We start from the raw sequence: 20,077 nt of genomic DNA on the forward strand, positions 1-20,077 counted from the left end.
AGGACAAGCCGGGATACCCGGTCCAAGAGTCCGATCCAAGCAAGAGCCGAGGAGTTGAGTAGCAGGCGAGAGTTGTGTCACAGACATGAGTCGGTTTTATTCTTCTGACTGTCCTGTGTCGATGGGTTCTCCGCGGTGCTGACGACCGTTCGGACCGGATCTCGATGGCGGGCAAACTCAACTTTCTCTCGACTATTAGGAAGAGAGGGGAAATTTGATTAGGTTGGTTTGCTTAAGCGACAGCTGCTGCTCGAGAGGAAAGCTTAAATCCCAAGTCCGAGAGGATCGATCAACTCTAATGGGGAGGGCGCGGAGTTGGCGGTGTTAAGGTGCGAATGACAGATGGAACGGATGGCTGCAACTTCGTTACTACTGGCTCGGATCGGCCGTTGCTTTGGGCAAAGTGGGCTTTAGACGAAGTGGTCGGACGAGGGTTGGGATAGCGGTGCTGTGATGGGTGACTGGCCGGGTCACTGTCCTGTTGAGTGTGTTGCTGTTTTTGGGGGGTCGACGAGGGCCGAACCCACGGGATCAGAAGACGGGGGACAGAAAACACTCTCTCTTCCGCTGAAGTGAGGGGGGGAGATGGTGGAATCCCGGCAACTTGCGAGTCGTCAGAGAGACGAAACGGAGGGAAGTCTGAATCGGGCGCAGCCCGTCACAGCGTCTGAGTGGGAACGGAACATGTGTAACGAGTCGGGCGGCTGACAAACGTCTTTGAAGAATTCGATATCATCCAACACACCATCCACCCCTCCCGAACCCCCCAAAAATACCGGCCATCCCCGAATCGAGTCTCAAACGGTCTCTTGTGCTCAATGTCTTGGCTTGGGCTGCCAGACCAGAGGAGGGAGGAGCTGAGCTGAGAGGTCAAGACGAGACGAGAAGACAAGACGAGGTAAGAGGACGTGAGCCAAGAGGGATGGATGGTTATGTTTGCTTGTGCGAGCAAATGGCATATCTGACAACCGGGATAACTACGGAGAGGTGAGAGCCAGGTCAATAGGACTTGAGGACTCACTCCACCAAGGTTTTAGGCGAGCGGACCACGAGGGACATGGAGATGCATCTGGGGGACTCTGCTGGAATCCTCTATTATGAGACCGAGGCGAACATCGGACGTCATTCCCTCTTTGGAGCCGGCCCGCCGTCTGTACCGAAAGCTGGCCCGTGTTCTCGTGTGGATTGTCGCGGGCTGAAACTATGGAAACGCACTTGTGGAAGTTAGAGGCGAACAGCCCTTGATGACGGGCATCGGACGGACGGGGTTCATCCTGGGGGGAGAGGACGGATTCCTGAGTTGCGGGATCTGATACGGCAGGGGATGAAGTCCGAAGTCTGAACGGGCGTCGCCACCTTTGGAATCTGATGTGAAAGTGGGAATACTGGGAACAGGAAGGGAGGGATGGGGGGGGGGGGGAGCGATTGTCAGAGGATTAGTGGGAGAAGAGAATAAAGATGGACGATAGATAAAAAGAGAGCAGCGCGTCTGGTCTTGTCTTTTTGTTGAAAGAGTGTTATTCCCCCCCGTTGGTTTGCTGAGTCTGATTTCGGACGATGAACAACAACATTTACTTGCAGCAACCATTATCACAACACTAGGCCGATCACCACAAGATACTGTTACTCACTTTGCCGACTCCATCTACCGGACCAAGTCTTGATCAATCGCACAACGCCGTTCAACTTCGTTTATCGCAGGCCCGAGCTCCGATCATCACCCAGTAGGCAACGGACGAGTTTGACGATAACAAGACACTCGTACACGTATACGCACTTACATACCGCCAAAAGACGATACGAAGCGTTCAACTCAAGTCAACATGAAATTCTCTTCCATTGCTGTCATCGCCACCGCCGTGGCTGGCGTCACCGCCGTCCCGGTCGACTCTGGGTATGTCAGCTTCCCATCCTCTGCCGCAACACCCCCCCGGCTTGGCTCCGAGAATCGAAAAAACTAACACCAAGATCGTCCGCAGCCCCCTGGCCAACCTCCAAGCCCGCGCCTCGGACGCCATCGGCGGCGTCGTGCACTACATCCGCCGCGAGCAGGCCGGCACGCCCGTCGTGCCGGACATTAAGCGCGCGCCGATCCGGTTCCGTAGCGCGCTCGAGCACGAGAACGACGTGCGGCGGCGCAAGAACAGCGCCGAGAAAAAGGACCCGCCGCCGTCGCCGCCGCTGATCCCGTTCGTCACGAAGCCCGAGAGCAGTCGTCAGAAGCGGTCGGCGCCTGACCTGACGAGGAGGAGCCCGGCAGCCGAGTCGTCCGTGCCGCCCCTGGAGCCGTTCTCGACGAGGCGGCGAGAAGAGGGCTCTCAGTGATTAGAGAGCGTAGAGCATCTCGATCACCCCATCATCCCTTGGCCGGCTCGAGGAAGTCACTGTGACATACTTTCCCACATGGCGAGGGTTCGACAGACAGATGGTGACTACTCTCGTGATCCGGGCTGTAATCCACTGCCGACTTTGGAGGATTGTGAAGGCTGAATCTATCATCCGTTTCGTCAAGCACATGGGAGGAAAGACTTGGAAAGGATACTTTCTTCCGTTGGTGTCTGCAGTCTTCTTAGAGTGGATGCTGGGGGGATGGGAGCTTCCTGGGGAATTGATCTTCGATTCACTGTATATCTTTTCTTTTCCAAAGCCGTTATATATGACCCTTGTCTTCCGAGACCTTCTATCTTTGTGAAGAGCTGTCAATGACAGTGAGACGAAGGAATACGCTCGGAGGATCCTTTTGGCGTGCCGCCCGTCTGTGTCGCCTCTATGCGAGACGTTTCCGGTGGGGGGGCAAAGGTTGACAACTGCCGGCGCGGGGTCGGTAAGAAACTCGGCAGACTGTTCCGCCATGTCAGGCTATCGTGCAAGGTCATGAGGTCTCTCTCTCCTGCGCGTGGAGGTGGGGGGGGGGGGCATAGTGGTGTTGAGAGGGAACTCCACGCCTAGTGGAAAGGCCGTCTGCGTTATAGAGATCCCGTCCAGGGTCGAACCCCGTGGTTCGACTTCCGAAGAGCCGCTCAGGGTTATGTCATCGCGTGTTTCGTCTCCGGGACACTCGGAGCTCGGCAACATTGATGGGTCTCCTCTTTCCATGTGGTCTTGTTGTAATTGCATGGAGTTTCTGATTGCTAGTGAATAGATCGGATGGATATCGGCGGGTCATTTCAAGAGGAATAACTTTGGAAGAGAGAGGGGTTCGTTTCGAATAATGGGCGTTGGAGGCAGGTTATCTTTGTTCACATCAACGAGTTGTACGTGTACAACACCGAGGCTTCTGTTTCAAAGTTCTTTTTATTCCATGCTTTGACCAAAGATTAGATAAATAAATAAGAATAAAATGGAAATTCAATATTTTGGTCCTTGGTTTATTCTTGTCTTTCCATACTCGTCGCCAGTTGGTGTCGATGATCCAAACGACCCTCGCAGCTGCAATTCTAGTTGACGATGCGGATGTGTGCTACTCGTTCATTCGCTGGTGCCGACTTCCTCTCTTCAACCTTTGTGATTAGTCTTACGACTGTGTTGATCTGTGCTTGATGGGAAAAGTTCAAGGTCACATTGCACTGCTAAGATTCTGCAGGGGACATACAGAAACCCAGCATCCATCCACATCACTAAATATGCCAATCGACTGCTGTTTGCTGGGTTTTGGACTTGGGAAGATAAGGCAAAGCACAGGGAGAAATCAAGAAGAGCAGACATGCCATGATTTCACAAGTTGCGTGGTAAGTTTTCTTGGCAGTTTCACTGGACCAAGTCTGTCTGAAGCACCAGCAGAAAACCCCCCTTATCCTACGACTCAGTCTTGGATCGATTCTCCCGAGTTCTAGACCTGTGCCAGTCCAGTCAATCCCTCCTGTAGCAGCCGCCCCTCTCCAACCGAAGGGGAACGCCACAGGTGGTGTCCTCGATGGCTGCCTTGATGCAGCCGCGGTTGTCCTCGCCGACGACCCAGATGTTATTATAGAAGTTGATGTACATGCCATAGCCCAGCGTGTTGCGGATGTGCTTATGATTGCACTTAAAGACCGGGTAGGCCCACTGGATCTCGCCATTGGGGCAGCGGTTACGGATGGCAGTGAGGAACTGCGTGCACCAGCATCGCGTGTTCTGGCCTGTCGGGTTGATGACGACCTTGTAGTTGAGCAGGTTTTGGTGCTCGCCTTGGTCCCAGATGTAGGAGCAGTGGACGGCAATGGACGATATTTTGGACTTGTCGACGCTGTCGCAGCTACGGTCCTCGCCGGGAGGTGGAGGACACTTGGCGGCGGACGCGAGGCGCTTCTCGATGAGATGGTTGTTGACATTGTCGGGAGTGCCGAGAGCGATTTTGGCCGCAGCGTGGTTGACCACGGTAGCAGCAACCGGCTCGGTGGATACAATCGTGGCAACGATGGGATTGCCATAGTTAAAGAGGGTGGGCTCGGGGATATTACCGAGGAGATCAGGCTCGAGTGATTGCTTCGTCCAGCGGTGACTGCAGATGCTGCTTCGGTAACAACTATTTAAGAGACTACGTCAGTATAACGACCCCCATTATAGACGAGGAAAAGAATCCTTGTTGGAACTGAACATACCGCCCGTTGACCCAGGAGTTGAGCTCTGGACCACCCTTGCACAGGCTGTCCCTGATGCCCTGCTCGACGTTGAGGCGCCAATCACCGAACTTGGGGATGGGCCTGGGCAGCCTGAGGACGATCTCCATGCCGTGGCCGTTCTCGTCAAACTTGTAGGCGCGGTCGCAGGACTCGAGGCGGATGTTGTAGTTGATGGACCGCTGGACATTATGGAACATCATGTCGCACCGCTTGGGGCTGGTCTTGCCGATGGCGTTGATGCGGATGTGATACTCCAGGTGGTTGTCGAAGCCGCAGTTCTCCCACGAATAGGAGCAGTCGATCTGGGGGGTGATATCACGTCCCAAGATGTCATTGCAATCGTGAGGGGGGATGTCATCGCGCGAGAAGAGGTCCGTGATGCCGCTGATGCTAGGTGCGTTGCCTTTAACGACCTCGATGCTGCTGTCAGTCGGCTTGATGGTTTGATCATTAGCGGGTACTGTTGACGCCATGCCCAGGGCGCTAATGGTGAGGGCAATTTTGCCGAAGAGACGAGAGATGAGCATTGTGGTGGGCGTGGGCAGAGTCTTGACAACGCGTTGATGTGTCTTGTTATAGTTGAATACAGTTCCCAGTCTGGTGATGTGGTTGGAAAGAGGAGTGAAGAGAGACGCGAGAGAGGCACGTAAGTAAGATGCGAGAAAGAGACCAGGAATTGCGAGACGTAAGGAAAGAGCTGGCAGACGAGGCGGTTGAATACTTTAAGAGCGTGTAGTGCTTGCCTGCCTCACTCTTGACTCTGTTCAAAGCAATAAGTCCCCGTCACTCAAGCCACTGGTTGTACTCGAGTTAAGTGTGATCAACGTTGCGCCCTGGCCTTATTGGGCGTTGGACAGACGGCAAACTTCTTCGCATGGAGATCCTTTGTCTCTCAGTTGTTGTACAACCCAAGGGTAGTCACTAGGCCTATCTTGGCACATCATGTAGATTCCTGTTCACGATGCTGTGTATCCTCCAACTGCATATAGACGCAAGTAATCTCTTCTTTCGATCATACACGCAACTGTAAATGCAAATAGTGGCTTGATTTATCAGGCTACCGTCTCCTACTTTGGGCTGCCATCCGCAACGTCTCATGTTGACTGTATCACTATGAGGGCACCCCTATGGAAGTCAATGTTTTGAGTGTGGCAACTGCGCTGCCACTTCTGCTCATATACAGTTCCAGCTGTATTACTTCTCAGTAGATTACGGAGACAATCAAACGGTCGTTTTGGAAGTCATTGATATATTGATTTTAGTCATGATTCCAATTGAGCTAGTTAGTTCCCTTGAAGCCTGAGTGAGAGCTTCCGGTTAAGATACGAGGGGGGAAAAGGTTTGATCAACTAACTGTTCAAAGATATAACACCCTCCCCGAATGAGATGAACAGCCTATAAAAAAAGCAAAAGAACGAACACCAAGCTTTCCCGGACCGAAATCCCTTGACTGAGTGACATTACCTCAATAATTGCTTTAGTGAATAGACATATAAACCCAGTCATTCAGCCAGCGAGGCCAACAACGACTCCAATAAGAGAACAAAATATATTCTGAGCGAATCTGATGTCTAACCGGTCTCGCCTAGGCGCTCTGCTTGGCCATCATCTCCTGGAACTTGAGAAACTTCTGGAACTGCTCCATGTCAAAGCCCCCTCCAGCAACACTAATCGCTGGTGTCTCGATGGGAGCAGCTGACGAGCCCGTGCCTTTTGTCTTCTTCCCTTTCTCGCCCTCTTTCACGTCCTCATCGTCCGTTTCAGAGTCCGATGCGTCGTCCGAGTCGGAGATATGCGCCTCTTTCTTACCGGACTGTTTCGTATGCGGCGGCCATGCTGCTTGTGGCCGTTGGACCGCAGTTAGAGGGACGTAGCCAAGAGGCGCAGACGAGGCCATGAAGCCATCGTCACGCCAGCCATCTTGTCTGGCTCCATCCGCCTCCGTCGAACCCAGAACACTATAGAGATAGTCATCGAACTCTTTAGAACCTTGGGCCACCGACTTGAATTGTTTCTTGCCGAGGGATGGCTTAGGCTCGTCCGCGTCTTTGGACATATACTGGTACTCGACGAGGGCGATGGCCGTCTGGAATGCATTGCGAATCTGTCTATACTCAAAGGTTAGTCAACCCATTTAAACGAATCAACACTGCAGGATGAAATTGTTGACAACCTACCTTCCGTTCCACGTCTCCCGGTTCTCTTTCTCAAGTCCGAGGTAGTGTTTCTTGGCAAAAGCGAGTATCTCTTTGTCCCTGATCTTGAAGTGGTACGTTTTCGTCGCCTCCTGCTCCGCCTTGGTCCGCTCGATGAACTTCTCATATAGCTTGCAGGTCACGCCGAGGTCCAGCTTCGGGTAGGACAGCGACATCTGGATCCTCGACTTGAAGGCCGGGTCAATGGCGCCTACCCTGTTGGAGGTGAGGAACAGGATCCCGGCGTAGTATTCGAGGCTGCGGAGGAACACGCTCGTGACGGCGTTGTGCCGCAGGTCGCTGCGCGTGCGCTTCGCGAGGAAGACGTCGGCCTCATCGAGAAGCAGGACGCAGCCCCATTTGTGCGCGAGCCGGAAGTTGTACTGCAGGTTGCTCTCGACCTCGGCAGCCGTTTCGCCAATGTCGCCGCAAGTAATCGGATACAGGGGCCGCTTCGTGTCATCGGCGACGCACTCGGCTGTTGACGTCTTTCCCACTCCTGGAGGGCCGTGTAGCAGGATGACCAGCCCGGCCCCTTTCCCCTTGACCAGGTCCAACGCGGAACCGATGCTGGGTCTTATGTCCGATGACAAATGAGAGGCGCGCGTGTTCTCGTGCGTCTTGACCAGCGCCCTTACCGTCTCCTTGTGTTCGTCCGGGACCACGAGGTCCTCGAAATTGTTCTCGAATACTACGTCGTGTAGGTCTGACGTCCAGACTTTCACCCACTGCCTGGATCGAAGAACGAAGGCATAGACATAGGGCTGCATCAGCATCAGATCTTCTTCCTGGAGGTCCTTTGCCTGGACCGGCCCCAGGGTCCCGACCATTTTCCCGGCAAATATCTGGGAGTCCATCTCGTCGTACTCGAGGTCTTTGAAGATGGTGTCACTGCCGCAGCAGCCTTCCCTGCGATGAGTGCACCAAGGATCTTGTTTCGTTTCCCTCTTGTCCCTCTGAGTGAAGTCGTCGGTCGATATGGCCGACTTGAGCCTCCATTCCGGGTTGACACTCATTGCAAGCGTCATATCGACAATGACCTGTGTATCGAGCTCGTGAGACGGTTCGTCCAGCGTTTTGCCTTGCACCAGTTTGTGGCAGCACGGGGCACTAGTAAGGCTCAGTAGGCGTCGTCCCATTGCTGTGAAATTGGTGCGCAGGTCGGCCTCTCTGGGATCGAATCGGAGAGGGTACACGGGTAGGGAGGTGATCGGCCTTTTCCCGTTGAACCGCTTAATGGAAACCTTTTCCAGTTTCGGAACATAAGTAGAACCATTGGCGTGAAGGCTCAAGCAGTCAACAACGAACCCATCTACCCGATAAACCTTTTCGTCTTCACTGTCCATTCTGTAGCTCAAAGGCTCACGCCCTCCGGCCACGTTGACCACTCTTCGGGCATGGGTCTGGTCGGTTTGGAAGACAACAATGTCGCCTCGCGAGAAGAGGTGCCACAGATCGCCGTACTCAATGTCAACGGCCGTTCCTTCATCAATCTTTCGACGCAGCTCAAAAGTCGGCGTCAGTTCCACGTCAAAGAATCGGTGGATAAGAAGCTTAAGATCTTCCATGAGATCAGTGTCCTCGTACTCTTGCTGTTCTGTCTTTTCGGGCTTCGAGTCGACTGGTTTTGGTGTGTTTTTCGCAGCCTGCGTCTTCTCCATCTTGTCTTCCAGCTTCTTCAGGCTCTCCCTGATAAGTTCCTCGTTTCTCACAAAGAACTTGAAGGGGCGGAGAAACACGATGCCACCGTGTACCTTTTCACCCGCAATCGCAAATCTTTCGGCACGTATCAGGACTTCTCTCCCAGTAAGATCTTGTAAATGTGACATCAACGAGCACGACCTGATGCGTAGACTCTCCGGTGTTCGTGGCTCGTCGCTCTGCATCCTGTTCGATACGGGATGTTCTCCTTCGTTAGCCTGTGCGTGTGTTTCGACTGGCGTCTCTGAACTGGTAGTAACCGGCGCAACGCCTTCTGGTAGCTGAACCTCCAGCGCCGGCTGCTGTGTCCAGTGAACCTTGCTTGATTGACCGGTGACTCGAAATTGGTTTGCGCTCAGACACTGCAGTTCATGTCGATGTACGGGAAGCATCTTCTTCTTGACTGGTTCCAAGTCCTCGTCGAGTTTGTAGACGTATGTTCTCAGCTCCTTCAGTTCTTTCTCCAGGTCTTCGATTCGCATATTGGTGAATGTGTGGTGCAGAACGGCCTGTTGGCCACGCATGGTTAGGCGTCCGGCCTTCTTCTCATTGGTAAAGACATCGCGCCCCAAAGTGCCAAGATACTGAGACCGTGTTGTCGCATCTTGTAATAATTCAAACTCTTCTTCGGTGTCCTTGAACGGAACCAAGTCTCCCCTTCTGGATGGGGAATCATGATCTGGCACCACCGCGTCCTCTTCGGCCTTGAGAGCCTCTGCATCGAAGTTGGCTGAAAGTCCATCATCGTGACTCGCGTTCGCGTTGCTATGACTTGAGTCTGTGATTTCTTTCGTAGGGGAAACAACTTCCTGCGGTTCAAGTGGGAACTGTCGCGCGGGGAACAGCTGCACTTCGGGTGGCATCGCGATGGCAGTGTGATTGTTGTGTCCGTATCCTCAGCAGTTTCGGGGAGTTTGATTATATGTGAGATTGACAAAATGTAGCGGGAGGTGTCAGGATTCGAGAAGATGACGGCGAAACATTTGAGCCAGAGGTCCAAGGTCTGTACTGATATTAAACAACAATGGTCCGGTATTTCAGCTTTGCGGCAGGCTGGCATGCCCCCTCCTTTCTTATCATTTGCCTTACTGGTGTTTCAATTATGCGAGCCGACTCGGCGTCAAGCTGTGTTGCCTACTGGTTGACGACTGCGGCGATCACTCCCATTGGAGGCGTTAAAACGGCGTCAGGCTGGTCAAATATGGGAGCTTGCAGTCAGCCTGCGTCCAGCCTGCTTGAAGCTTGCATCTCACCAGGCTTAAACAGGCAGTGGTCATCCGACAATCCCTCGTCTCATGCATTAGCTCAGACGTCGGTGGTCAGCAGGCCGATGCCCGAACCCCTGATAATTCCTCATAAGTGAATTCGGCCGCTCTTCAGCCTGTTTTCCAACCAGCTCACATAAGAACGCTTGAGACCTGCTAGTTTGTGCCTCCACGCCGCATTCTCGTCGCACCTTTAGGTAAACAACGTTGAGCTGTCCAGCTCAAGACTCTTATCCATGGCTCATAACGCTGAAGAAGTGAACGAGAGAGAGCTTTTCCTGTATTCTAGGGATAGACATCCCGCAAGCGAAGCCGTTGTTTTCCTCGAAAATCATGTTGCACTGCCTGGCCAACAACCTCCGGTCTTCAGCGAGCAAAGGGGGGAACTTGTCTCCTTAGAAGATGCTAGAGAGCAACAGCAAAAAAGGTGAGTCTGGATGCTAGACCGATCGCGCTTGTGTAAACCTGTCCTGAGCTTGAGTCATTAGTGCGTTGATGTGGAAAGAAGTCGACGGGGAGAAAGAACGGCTCTTCGCTCTGATGATACAAGTACAGGGAAAGATTTCAAAGAGGAAGAACGGAGACCGCCAAGTTCAAGCACTTTCGGAAACCGACCTGAGGCAATGCAGCTGGGGACAGGTTCTGACCGAAGTCGACAAGACCGCGGAGCGGTGGAAGGGTGGACCCGACAAGGAGAGCAAAACAATGGTGTTCATTGACAGAATCGGCAAGTATTCAAGTGCTCTGGAAGCATGGCTTGGGCTGTTACCCATGGGGGACTACGGGTCAAGGTATGTTTTGGCGGCTTTCTCGCTGATTCACTTTCTACGACCTTCCTTTTTACAAGATGCGGATGCGAATGCTCACGCCCAGTTCTGTTGAAGCATCTGCGGCGTGTTCAAGCTGGCGATTGGAGTAAGTTCAGAAAGGCAGTGGGTTTTGAAAGTTGACGTGATCTGTTCTGCTCACAATATAGATAGGCTGCGACGCAGTACAGCAGTACTGGGGAGACAATCTTTCAGTTCTTGGCTGATATACCGGATATTATGGAGAACGCGAAGCAAACCGTTGCCCTCTACCGGGAGATGGGGGGACATTCGCTAGAACGGAAAAGCTTTGAGCTATTTAGAGCGGTATTGAAGGCTCTAAATCACATCATGCAATTTTTTGCGGACAGCAAGTTGGGTAAGCTCTTTCACGGGCATAGACTGGCAACCAGCTCGATTCCAGCGTCATGAGCTTACTCTTTGGTGCCTTGTAGAAAAGTTCTTCCAGGTCACGATAAAGCAGAGCGCGTACAAGAGCGAATTGCAAGCTAGCATGGACGTCGTCAAGAAACAAGTCCAGGCTTTCAAGGAGGAAGCTTACATCTGCCACGCTCGAGAAACTCACGGACACTCCCGCCTGTTGGCCAAAATCGAACAGGACAACGAGCGTTTTCAGAAGAGCCTTCTCCAAATGCTCGAGTCTAGCCCTTACTTCCAGTCGAGTCGTTCAGGTATGTCACACTCACTCCCTTAAGTATACGTATACCTGAGTGTTTACTTCATCATCAGAGCGTCTCGCCCCAGACTACAGGGCTCTCCCACCAAGAATCACCGGCTACGACTTGGCGAATGTCGACTACTCAGTGTCGGCCGATGAAGCCAACGAACATCCGCGTCACCTCAGCTCCCAAGACTTTTGGAAGCAGTCGTACGAAGACACAGCGGAAGCCAAAGCGGCAGCCGAGGCAGCGAGATCGAAGCTTCTTCGGCTGCTGAAGTATGACAGGGAGACCGTTCAGAACGACATTGCTTCTTGTCTCCGACTTGGCCATCGTCTTCATGAGAAAGGGAAATCGAAAGCGGCAAAGCTTTTCCGAAACGACGACTTCAAGGCCTTCATGGGGCAGTCCCAAGCCTCGACCAGCCTTCTCGTCAACGGTCGGGATGATCTCGCCGCGGCGGACGGGATATCTCCCCTTAGCCTCGCAGCGGCCGAGCTGACGCGGATCTCCCAAAGTGAAGGGTCTGAATTTGGACAGTTCTTTGTCATCAACTTTTTCTGTGGCGAGCACCGTCCAAGACATTCACTGAACCCTGACGCAGCTTGGCAATCATCGGCAGTTGGTATGATCGCGAGTCTGGTCGGCCAACTTCTCAGCCAGACGACAGATCGGGGAATGGGACTAAATCTCTCCTTCATGAACGACTCAAAATGGAGGAAGGTAGAGAGGCTCGAACCGAAGGTTCTATGCACAGTATTTGGAGAGTTGGTGAGACAGCTGCCCTCGGGTGCGTTGGTTCTATGTATTGTTGATGGGATTGCGGTTTACGAGACACAGGCGATGCAGCCTCAAACCATGCTCGTGATGGAGAAGCTGGTACGACTGGTGGGCAAGTTGGCGAATGGACCGCAAATCTTTAAGTTGCTTGCTACCTGTCAGAATCGAGCCTTGGGGGTATCGCAACTTTTTCGGGGACGCACTCTGGATTTGCCGGAAACCGTTGATGTAGATGACGCGGCAGATTATATGATCTCGACGATGGGGCGTCAGAGGTCGTGATGGGCACATTGTTACATCGAGTCTTGATATTCATTGGCGGGCGATGGCGCAGACAATCCGAGGAAAATGGTTTTATTTATATCATTTCTCTCTTCCAGAGGATTTTGCTCTCAGCGATTGACCTTTCTGAAAATTATTCAAACACCACCCAAACCGGGAATCGCTACAATCCGCCGGGGGAATGTCTCTACCTCCAGTATGCGGTAGGCTCAAGACTCCGTAGCGGAAGTGAAGGTTAGGGTGATAGAGGTATGGATTAAGATTTGGGTTCAAGGAACCATGAAAAACGCTGCTCATATCTCTCGCCCATAGTGTCTTCATCAAGATTCGTACCTCCGTCCCAGTCCGGCTGGACCTATTTCTTACTTGTTTCGTGCTTGGCTGCATCAACAACCCGTGATGTGAGGGGACTGGATGTCCAGAACCCATTTGCAGCATCGAACCGTCTTGCCAACATTTCCTTTTTCCTGTTGCTGTGTAGCCTCAAGACACTCAGAATGATGTCTCCTTTGGGCTCAATGGGCGTCTCAATCCACAACTTGTGTATCCTGGGCGGCCCGGGAAGGATGGGAACGACGGTATCCGGAGAGGCTCTTTTGTCGTCCTGAATACCGTCCACTATCCCCCTTTCCTCCAGGGTCATGATTTCCCTGGCGAGGCGTGCCGACATTACCGCATCCCAGAGCCCTTCGTGCCGTTCTCCCAACAAAAGCAGCTCCACTGCCTGTCGCCTGATTCTAGGAACGCGGCATTTGATAGCTGCGTAAAATAGCGGCGGGACGAGGCCAATGTCGGCAGTGCAGTCGGCAGAAAGGGGGTTCGCATCAGGTGAAGTATCCGCTGTCGGGGTCGGTAGAGCTGAAGGCTGGAGTGCTTCGAGGATTTTGCGCGACCCAGAGACGATGGAAGCAAAGTGGTGGGTGTAGTGGTCGAAGATCAACTCGTTTTCAGGATTGAGAGAGGTGTTCGTGATGATGTATGCCACAGTGTGGTGTATTGGCAACGACCAGCAAACAATCCTTTCGCCGTCTGATAACTCGCTCCAGGTCCTGGCTTTGAAATCATCAAAACATTGAAGCCACAACTCCAGGTCGTTGCGGAGAGTTTGCTGCGTAGCCAGGAGCTCAAAGATGTCGGTCACGTCACCTGCTACGCTTGTCGCGCTGCCATCTCTTTTGAGCCGATATGCTCTGATCAAAAGAGTGTCCAGATGATGACTCGCATCGCGGGTCGTCTGAAAAAGCTCAGGAAGCGGCTGAGACGCCGAAGGGGTTCGTGGTCCGCATCCCGAGTATAACTCGTTCGAAAGGAGGGTCGCTTGGATATCAAGGCGGGGGATCACTTCGGCGAACCACTCGTCAATCGGGTCCGACGACGGCGCCAGTTCCGCGCTTCTCTGCAAACTGCCCAGCAGGCGGAGGCTGTGCTGAAAATGGAGAAGACCAGTCTTGTACTGCTTCTGCATGAACTCTAGGCAGATGAAGATCGTACAGACGATGAGGACGATGCGTATTGACTCGGTGTCCTGCATGAGTAGGCGTGACTGTAGAAATGAGATGGACTTGTTGTAGTATTGCAGGCTGAGACGTTCTGTCGAATCTGAGGACTGCGGCTTGAGTGTCTCCCGCTCGTCGTTGATTCTGCATGGTTCAGCCATCTCCAGGCCCCTCTCATGAACAGCCCCAATGGCAAGTATAGCGTAGAGTATGGCCGGCTCCGTTGAGCCTGCTTGGATGACGAACTTCGTCCACACCGGCGAGCTAAATACACCGGGCAGTCTACTCGAGGTTTTGCGGACGAACCACTCGAAGTGGCGTCTGTCCGAACAGCTCAGCGCGACAAGACCGGCATGGGCGCCACAAGGGGTGATGATGGAGGAGGTCTGACGAGGGCACAGCGGGGGATTTCGGCCCGGAGAGCCGTCCTTGAGGCCGCTCAAGAAGCCGTCGCAGACCGTCCCCGTGACGCTGCATCGACGACATGCCGGCCGCATCCCGTCACACTTCACTCTCCGGGCCCTGAGCAGCCGTCAGATAAAGCAATGGTCGTGGTCGTATCCACAAGGGACCCGCGTGGGCCGGCCGAGACTTACTTGCAGGACGAGCAGCCCCTCCTCACTTGCGGAGGCGAGTCTGAGCGAGACTTGGTTCCGGAACTGCCGGGTGGAGTCCGGCCGCTACTCATGGCCAAGAACTCCAAGGAAAAAAAGGGGGGAGCCCGGAAGTCGTGGTTTCTGGCGGGCGCGCGCGGCGCATGTAAACAATGGCTACGTACGCTACGGCTGCGAGGAAAATGGCGCGAGAAACGGGCGCGAGTCACCGTGCCGGCAGAAATCAAAGGGCGGGGTTGGATGGAAGCTGGGCGAGCGAGAACTTGGCCGCAGCTACTCGGAGACAAGACAGGACAGGGCACGGAGGGCCGTCGTTAGATGGAGGAGAAGAGAGGGGTGCCTGACGTCAAGAAGAGGCTGTGGATGAACAGAACTAGGTTTCCAGGAGGTCGTTGATCACCGATCAGTGAGGAGGATTCAGTTGGGCCGATTGGGTGCGCTCCGCTCCCGTTATAGTTTCATCGCTTCCCGTTGCGTTGTGGGAAATGGCCGGGGTCAAAGTGTAATCTCGCTCTGCAACTAGGTTTTGGTGAGCCTCGACGAGTCAAAACGCTCTGTTCGGCATCTGAACCGTGGATCAGAGCTTGACCATTGGTACGATACCGTGGCCATGGGGTGCTCGGCGTCGCCGTTGAGTAGATTGAGTGAACGTTTGAGGATTTGATGTGAAGGCTTGAGTGTTTTTGAGAGCAAGTGTAACATGAACACGTATATAAACAGACTCTAGACTTGAAGTCTGTGTCCCGAAAGCCGTCATGGCTGAATTGAATAAATACTATGGCTTGGGTGAATAGCACCAATTTCTTCTCTTCCAAGCCAACCCTGCCACACATTGTCCATTGTAGCTCATTCCCTAGCCACCCATTGGAAACTCACACGTCTTCGCCGTCATCTATGGCATTGGAACCTCCTTCATTAGAACCTCAACGTCACAAAGGTACAACACCAAGCGTGACCTTGCTCGAGTCTATGCCGCATAGGTACCAATGCGCGGTCCGAAGTACTCGCCCTTGGGCAGCGCGAGACGTGTGCAGGCCGTGGCTTCGCACCCGCTTTCCGAGACATTGCCCCACCAGTTGATCTCGAACCCATGATAGCTGACGGCGAAAAAGATTATGACGCCGGCAATGGCGATGGCCGTAGAGAAGGCTGCCGAAAGCACGTAGTTGTACTTGGACCAGAAGGCGAGGTAGCGCTGGCGGAGGTACACCATGCTCACCCATCCGGGAAGAACAGCAGGCCACATATAGGCGATGTTGTACTAGATTCTTCTGTTAGTACCGAAAGAGTCGCCAATCACGTCACGTTGGGGCGGGGATCTAGGCTTACAGGAGACCAGCTGATGCCACCGCTGAGGATCATGACGGGATGGATCTTGGAGAACCAGTGGGTGCGGGGGAACTTCCTTTGGAAGAAGTAGAAGATGAACGGCACCGCGAAACCGACGGGGAAGGCTGACAAAAGCGCCGTGTAGATGCCGCCTGAGCCAAAGACTTTGCGGGCACCCAGACTGCCGAACAGCACGGCAGCCGTGAAGTAGGTGTTCACACCGGGGCAGGTGAACCGATCTTTCTGGTTTCTGCAAGTGGGACACACCTCTGGTTAGAGGATTGCCACGTTCAACAAGTAAAGGCAGCGGAGAACAGCACTTACGTCGAGCACAGGTCCGGAATGTTCTCAATCTGGAAGTTCATGACCCCCGTGCACACGAACGCCGAGACAAAGACGGCCACGACCTGGGCGGCAAAGGTGTGGCGCTGGGGGATCTTGAGGTAATGCGCCAGCTTGAGGTCGTTGGCGAAGTCGAGGGCATGAGCCGTGGTGACATATCTACACGCGTTGGTTAGCAATTCGCTCTCATCATTGAGTCCAGACTTGCCACAGTGTTATTGATTCCACTTACCCGAAGCACTTGAAAAAGTTCATGGCCAGGGCGTTGCCGGGCTCCCACGCACCTCCGATAAATTCGGCGAGAACGCTATGAAGTCAGTCGAGTCGTTCCACGTCTAGACCGTCAAGTCTGCTTACTTGAACTCAACCTCCATTCCGGTGGTCGCGAAGATGATGCCGGTCGGGATGACGAAGACCAGTGCAAGGGCAATACCGAAGAAAACAACGCCGACACTCGTCTGAAGAGTCCTTGTTAGCCTCTCCCTTTTCCTCATCGGATCACGAAAAAAAAAAAAGAAGAAAGACGCACCTCGGTCGGCCATGCGGCGACAGCAGCAACACCAAAAGCAATGGCAGCCAAGTTGAGAATAAGATACCACCATTCGGGAACTAGAAGTCGTCAGCAACATTCATAGGGTCATGCGAGTCCGGCAATATTGCGCCCGTACCTTCCGGGTAGTTGGACATCATCCTCGTGTGGACATCCTTGAAGTCGGTTGACGCTTCCTTCTTGAAGCTGCGCAGCAGACTACGAAACCCAAGCGCGATGTCGTGCCGGTGGAAGAGAATGGCGTAAGAAACCGTCGCCGCATAGACGGCAAAGAAGTAGTAGTACATGGTGATGCTGCTGGCGGCCAGGTACACGGGGGAGTAGGCCTGATACTTGGTCTCGTCGAGCCAACCTCGGCCGTCGAGAATCTTGGAGACATTGTACGAGCCTCCAAAATGATTGTACATCAGGTTGGAGTTGATGGGGAGGTAGCCGGTGTTGTACGCGTTGGTCCAGTACAGCCCGATGATGGTGATACCGCCCAGGAAGACGCCGACGAAGGTGTTGAGCGTGACACGGAACGGAACGACGAGGGGCTGGACGACGTGCGTCGCGACGTTCCAGTCAAAGGTGGGTAAGGGGTTGAAGCCGAGCCCCTTCTTGACACCGGTGAGAGCGGTGAGGGTAAAGTTGTTGGGGGCAATCCAGGCCACCCAGTTGAACAGCGAGAGCGCCCCGAAGATGTAGTCCGGGAACCAGAACCAGACAAACATGGCGGCAAACGCGGCTAGGAAGAGGCGGTATCTGGACATGCTGTAGATCTTCTTGAAAGGGCCGGGCACCGGGTGGTTGACCTCTGTGACAGTCGGTTAGCTGCGGCTTTGTCTTCTTTTTCTTCCTTGCAAAAAAGCAGCGGAGCGGTTGGTTCGACTTGCCGTTGTGAAGGGAGCTGTTCAGGGCGATGGTGACGAGGGAGGCAGGCCAGAGACAAAAGGACGGATAGACCAGGAACCGTCTGCAGAGACCAGCCAGACCGAAACCCATCAGGTTGGTCGAAAGCGCCAGAAGGATCTGATAGCTGAAGGACTTGGCATACTTCTGGCCGAAATACCGGTCCATCCACTGTGTGAAGACTGGATAGACAAAAAAATCAGCAATAGATCGACCACCTGGTATTAGTTCACACCAGCGGAGGAAAACAACTTACTGATGTATCTAGAACTGGGAAGCGTCTTCCCGACACTCGCCATGATCGAGATCAGCATATGCTCCTTCTTGTTGAAGGGCCCGGGGTTGAGACTGTGTCGGACCCCAAAAAGCGTAAAGCCAACATCGGGAAGCCATCTCTCGGCCGCCTTTCCGACGGGGTACGCCAGCAGCTGCACAACCTCGGCGCGGAGCGTGATGGACGGCTGGCGCACGCTGAACAGCTGGTTGATGAAGGCGATGAAGACGACGAAGAAGAGGCCGATGGTCCAGGAGCGGATGGTGCTGACGGGGAGGGTCACGTCGTCGTGGGCGTCGACGACGGCGCGCACCTCGGCGTAGGGGCTGTTGGTCGTCAGGAGGGAAACCTCGATCTTGGCCTCCCCGATCTCGCGGGTATGGGCGTCCGGGTTGGCGAAGATGTCGTCGTTGGCGAGGAACTCCTTGAGACGCTCGAGGGCGCCGGCCGGGAAATTGGGATCGAGGCCATGTTGATGGACGAGTCTCTCGGCGGACTTTGTTAATTTGTTAGATGGGCTGCCTCGTGCGGCGCTGTTTTGAGAGCAACCACACACATACCTCTTTGGTCTCTTCGAGAGAGAGTGCCAGGGAGTGCTCTCTAGCCTCGAGGACTTCCTCGGGGGTTGCATTCAGTTGCCTTGAATGTGTCGTTAGCCATTGGCTCGTAGTATAATTTGAGGCGTCTGGTTTCATACCTCGCAACTTCATCGAGAGAGACCTTGTCATCGAAGCTTTCTCTCTGTCAAAAAGTCAGTCAACCTGAGCGAGGAGTGGAGTTTTTCAGTAATTAGTTAAAGGTCTAACCTGGGGATTCGCATCGACCGGCGTAACAGCGTCGATGGTATCGCCCGTCTTCTCATTAAGAGCGCCCATGACGGCGAAGAAAGTGACAGAGAGAAAAGTGAAGACGGTGACTGGCCCAAAGAACTCTGACCGTCCAAGGGCGGGTATGAGGTTACTAGAAGGGGGGGAAAGGATAACGAGACAGGGACAGCGAACATCCCAGAACCCACACCGGGAGCGGTCATCTTTATCTGCGTACCGCTGCACAGTGGAACTCTAAGACAGGAAAGTCTACTGCGTTTCCATGGGTTGATTGCGTTGGGCGAGTGGCGTTGGCACCTGCGCGGCTCATGGTGCGTGGATGTCTTCCGTATCGGCATACCATTACCAATACCCACCCAGTCTTTGCAGCCCTCTAGTCGAAGAACCATGCCGTCTTGATCTCAATTGTGCTTTGTAGAGGGCTGCCGGCCTTGATCGGCGGCTTTTGCCGGACGATATCCATGTGGGTGCCACAGCGCCGAGGGATCGCGAGGACAAGGTCCGGATTGGGATTGTTTTCGGATATAGATGTGATGTTTCCATTCCCGTTCTTCCCCCGATACACCAAAGTAGTCTAGACGACGTTGTGAGTTTGTGTAGAGAAATGTTTACTAACCCGGCCAATGGTGTGAAGGGCCATCTGCTTGCACCATAAAGCTAGTATAATTTGCAACAGCGTCTACCCCCTCGCTTTCGGTTTTCACTTCGCCCTATGGCTATTTCAATGACTATCAGCTCCGAAGTAACTCCACCTTTTACGTAGGAATAAAGCCAAACTCGTCCCTTCTGCCCGCTCACGCTCGCGATCGCTGTCCGTTTGCCGGGGTTGCCAAGGCCAAACGCGCGGGAAGTGGGCGGGCCTCGCTGGTCGCGTCATCGGGACGCCGAATGGCGGCGACGGTAAACATAACAAAGCTGGACAAGCGTTTCTAACGACGGCGGGTTTCTACCGATCACTCGGTTTATTTTCAATTTCTAGGGCGGTTGTAAATGCAGGTTGCTGACGTCTAAGTGTTTTGCCGGAAGAAGGGGATGGCGAATGTCGGGACGAGACCGACTTCATTGTACTTGGCAGCGAATTCGGAGTCGGGAACAGACCGAAGCCAACAGGAACTTCTGGCGGATAATATTGGTGTTACACATGAACATTGTCTCTTTTTGAAGACATGCAGATTTAATGGATGATCCGTGATAACGGACGAGATCTCATCACCACGGCAGTTTGTTGCTCAAAAAAATCGACGCTTGGTTGAAGTGTCAACCCATGTTAATGTGGTTTCTAGGACTTCGTAAGTGATAACAAGCCACTGTCTTGCTTTGCAGTCTGCCAAGGAAAACGAGAAAAGGTTTATGTGAAAAACTAACTTGCAATAGCCGACTTCCTACAACCCACATGACAGGGTCATTGAGGTCCGAGACGGAAAACCCGGGAGATAGGCTTTTT

At 53.5% G+C, this 20,077-nt stretch overlaps 6 protein-coding genes across 6 annotated transcripts; 2 read left to right on the plus strand and 4 right to left on the minus strand.

Moving 5' to 3' along the window:
- The first annotated feature begins 1,525 nt into the window (after positions 1-1,525).
- Positions 1,526-2,690, plus strand: CDEST_15034 (uncharacterized protein). The gene is made up of 2 exons (XM_062931190.1): positions 1,526-1,894; positions 1,980-2,690. The coding sequence occupies exons 1-2, from the start codon at positions 1,824-1,826 to the stop codon at positions 2,323-2,325; spliced, it is 417 nt and encodes a 138-aa protein (XP_062787241.1). The 5' UTR covers positions 1,526-1,823; the 3' UTR covers positions 2,326-2,690.
- A 1,159-nt stretch (positions 2,691-3,849) lies between these two features.
- CDEST_15035 (uncharacterized protein) lies at positions 3,850-5,128 on the minus strand (the record flags this gene model as incomplete). Its single annotated transcript, XM_062931191.1, has 2 exons — positions 3,850-4,504; positions 4,581-5,128. The coding sequence occupies 2 exons, from the start codon at positions 5,126-5,128 to the stop codon at positions 3,850-3,852; spliced, it is 1,203 nt and encodes a 400-aa protein (XP_062787242.1).
- Positions 5,129-6,139: 1,011 nt separating this feature from the next.
- On the minus strand, positions 6,140-9,511 carry CDEST_15036 (Putative AAA+ ATPase domain, ATPase, AAA-type, core). The gene is made up of 2 exons (XM_062931192.1): positions 6,779-9,511; positions 6,140-6,709 (listed from the first exon to the last, which is right to left on the minus strand). Exons 1-2 carry the CDS (start codon positions 9,358-9,360, stop codon positions 6,187-6,189), a joined length of 3,105 nt encoding a protein of 1,034 aa, XP_062787243.1. The 5' UTR covers positions 9,361-9,511; the 3' UTR covers positions 6,140-6,186.
- Positions 9,512-9,917: 406 nt separating this feature from the next.
- On the plus strand, positions 9,918-12,613 carry CDEST_15037 (uncharacterized protein). The gene is made up of 6 exons (XM_062931193.1): positions 9,918-10,189; positions 10,251-10,553; positions 10,647-10,677; positions 10,743-10,947; positions 11,024-11,260; positions 11,319-12,613. The coding sequence occupies exons 1-6, from the start codon at positions 9,999-10,001 to the stop codon at positions 12,308-12,310; spliced, it is 1,959 nt and encodes a 652-aa protein (XP_062787244.1). The 5' UTR covers positions 9,918-9,998; the 3' UTR covers positions 12,311-12,613.
- Positions 12,614-12,665: 52 nt separating this feature from the next.
- Positions 12,666-14,494, minus strand: CDEST_15038 (Putative zn(2)Cys(6) fungal-type DNA-binding domain, fungal transcription factor; the record flags this gene model as incomplete). The annotated part of the gene is made up of 2 exons (XM_062931194.1): positions 12,666-14,328; positions 14,403-14,494. 2 exons carry the CDS (start codon positions 14,492-14,494, stop codon positions 12,666-12,668), a joined length of 1,755 nt encoding a protein of 584 aa, XP_062787245.1.
- Positions 14,495-15,387: 893 nt separating this feature from the next.
- On the minus strand, positions 15,388-18,681 carry CDEST_15039 (Putative oligopeptide transporter, OPT superfamily; the record flags this gene model as incomplete). The annotated part of the gene is made up of 12 exons (XM_062931195.1): positions 15,388-15,681; positions 15,750-15,999; positions 16,074-16,250; positions 16,324-16,398; positions 16,449-16,549; positions 16,621-16,700; positions 16,760-17,437; positions 17,517-17,714; positions 17,789-18,302; positions 18,367-18,445; positions 18,504-18,547; positions 18,613-18,681. The coding sequence occupies 12 exons, from the start codon at positions 18,679-18,681 to the stop codon at positions 15,388-15,390; spliced, it is 2,559 nt and encodes an 852-aa protein (XP_062787246.1).
- Positions 18,682-20,077: the final 1,396 nt, after the last annotated feature.

The sequence above is a fragment of the Colletotrichum destructivum genome, chromosome 10 (assembly GCF_034447905.1).
Source record: "Colletotrichum destructivum chromosome 10, complete sequence".
NCBI classification, from domain to species: Eukaryota; Fungi; Ascomycota; class Sordariomycetes; order Glomerellales; family Glomerellaceae; genus Colletotrichum; species Colletotrichum destructivum.

Excerpts from the sequence above, each read along its gene's own strand:
- CDEST_15037 (XM_062931193.1), top strand. The coding sequence starts at position 9,999 with ATGGCTCATAACGCTGAAGAAGTGAACGAGAGAGAGCTTTTCCTGTAT. Across the intron at positions 10,190-10,250 it reads AGAGAGCAACAGCAAAAAAG|TGCGTTGATGTGGAAAGAAG; the intron begins GTGAGTCTGGAT and ends TTGAGTCATTAG. Across the intron at positions 10,948-11,023 it reads TTTTGCGGACAGCAAGTTGG|AAAAGTTCTTCCAGGTCACG; the intron begins GTAAGCTCTTTC and ends GGTGCCTTGTAG.
- CDEST_15034 (XM_062931190.1), top strand. The coding sequence starts at position 1,824 with ATGAAATTCTCTTCCATTGCTGTCATCGCCACCGCCGTGGCTGGCGTC. Across the intron at positions 1,895-1,979 it reads GCCGTCCCGGTCGACTCTGG|CCCCCTGGCCAACCTCCAAG; the intron begins GTATGTCAGCTT and ends GATCGTCCGCAG.
- CDEST_15036 (XM_062931192.1), bottom strand. The coding sequence starts at position 9,360 with ATGCCACCCGAAGTGCAGCTGTTCCCCGCGCGACAGTTCCCACTTGAA. Across the intron at positions 6,710-6,778 it reads CGGGAGACGTGGAACGGAAG|ACAGATTCGCAATGCATTCC; the intron begins GTAGGTTGTCAA and ends CTTTGAGTATAG.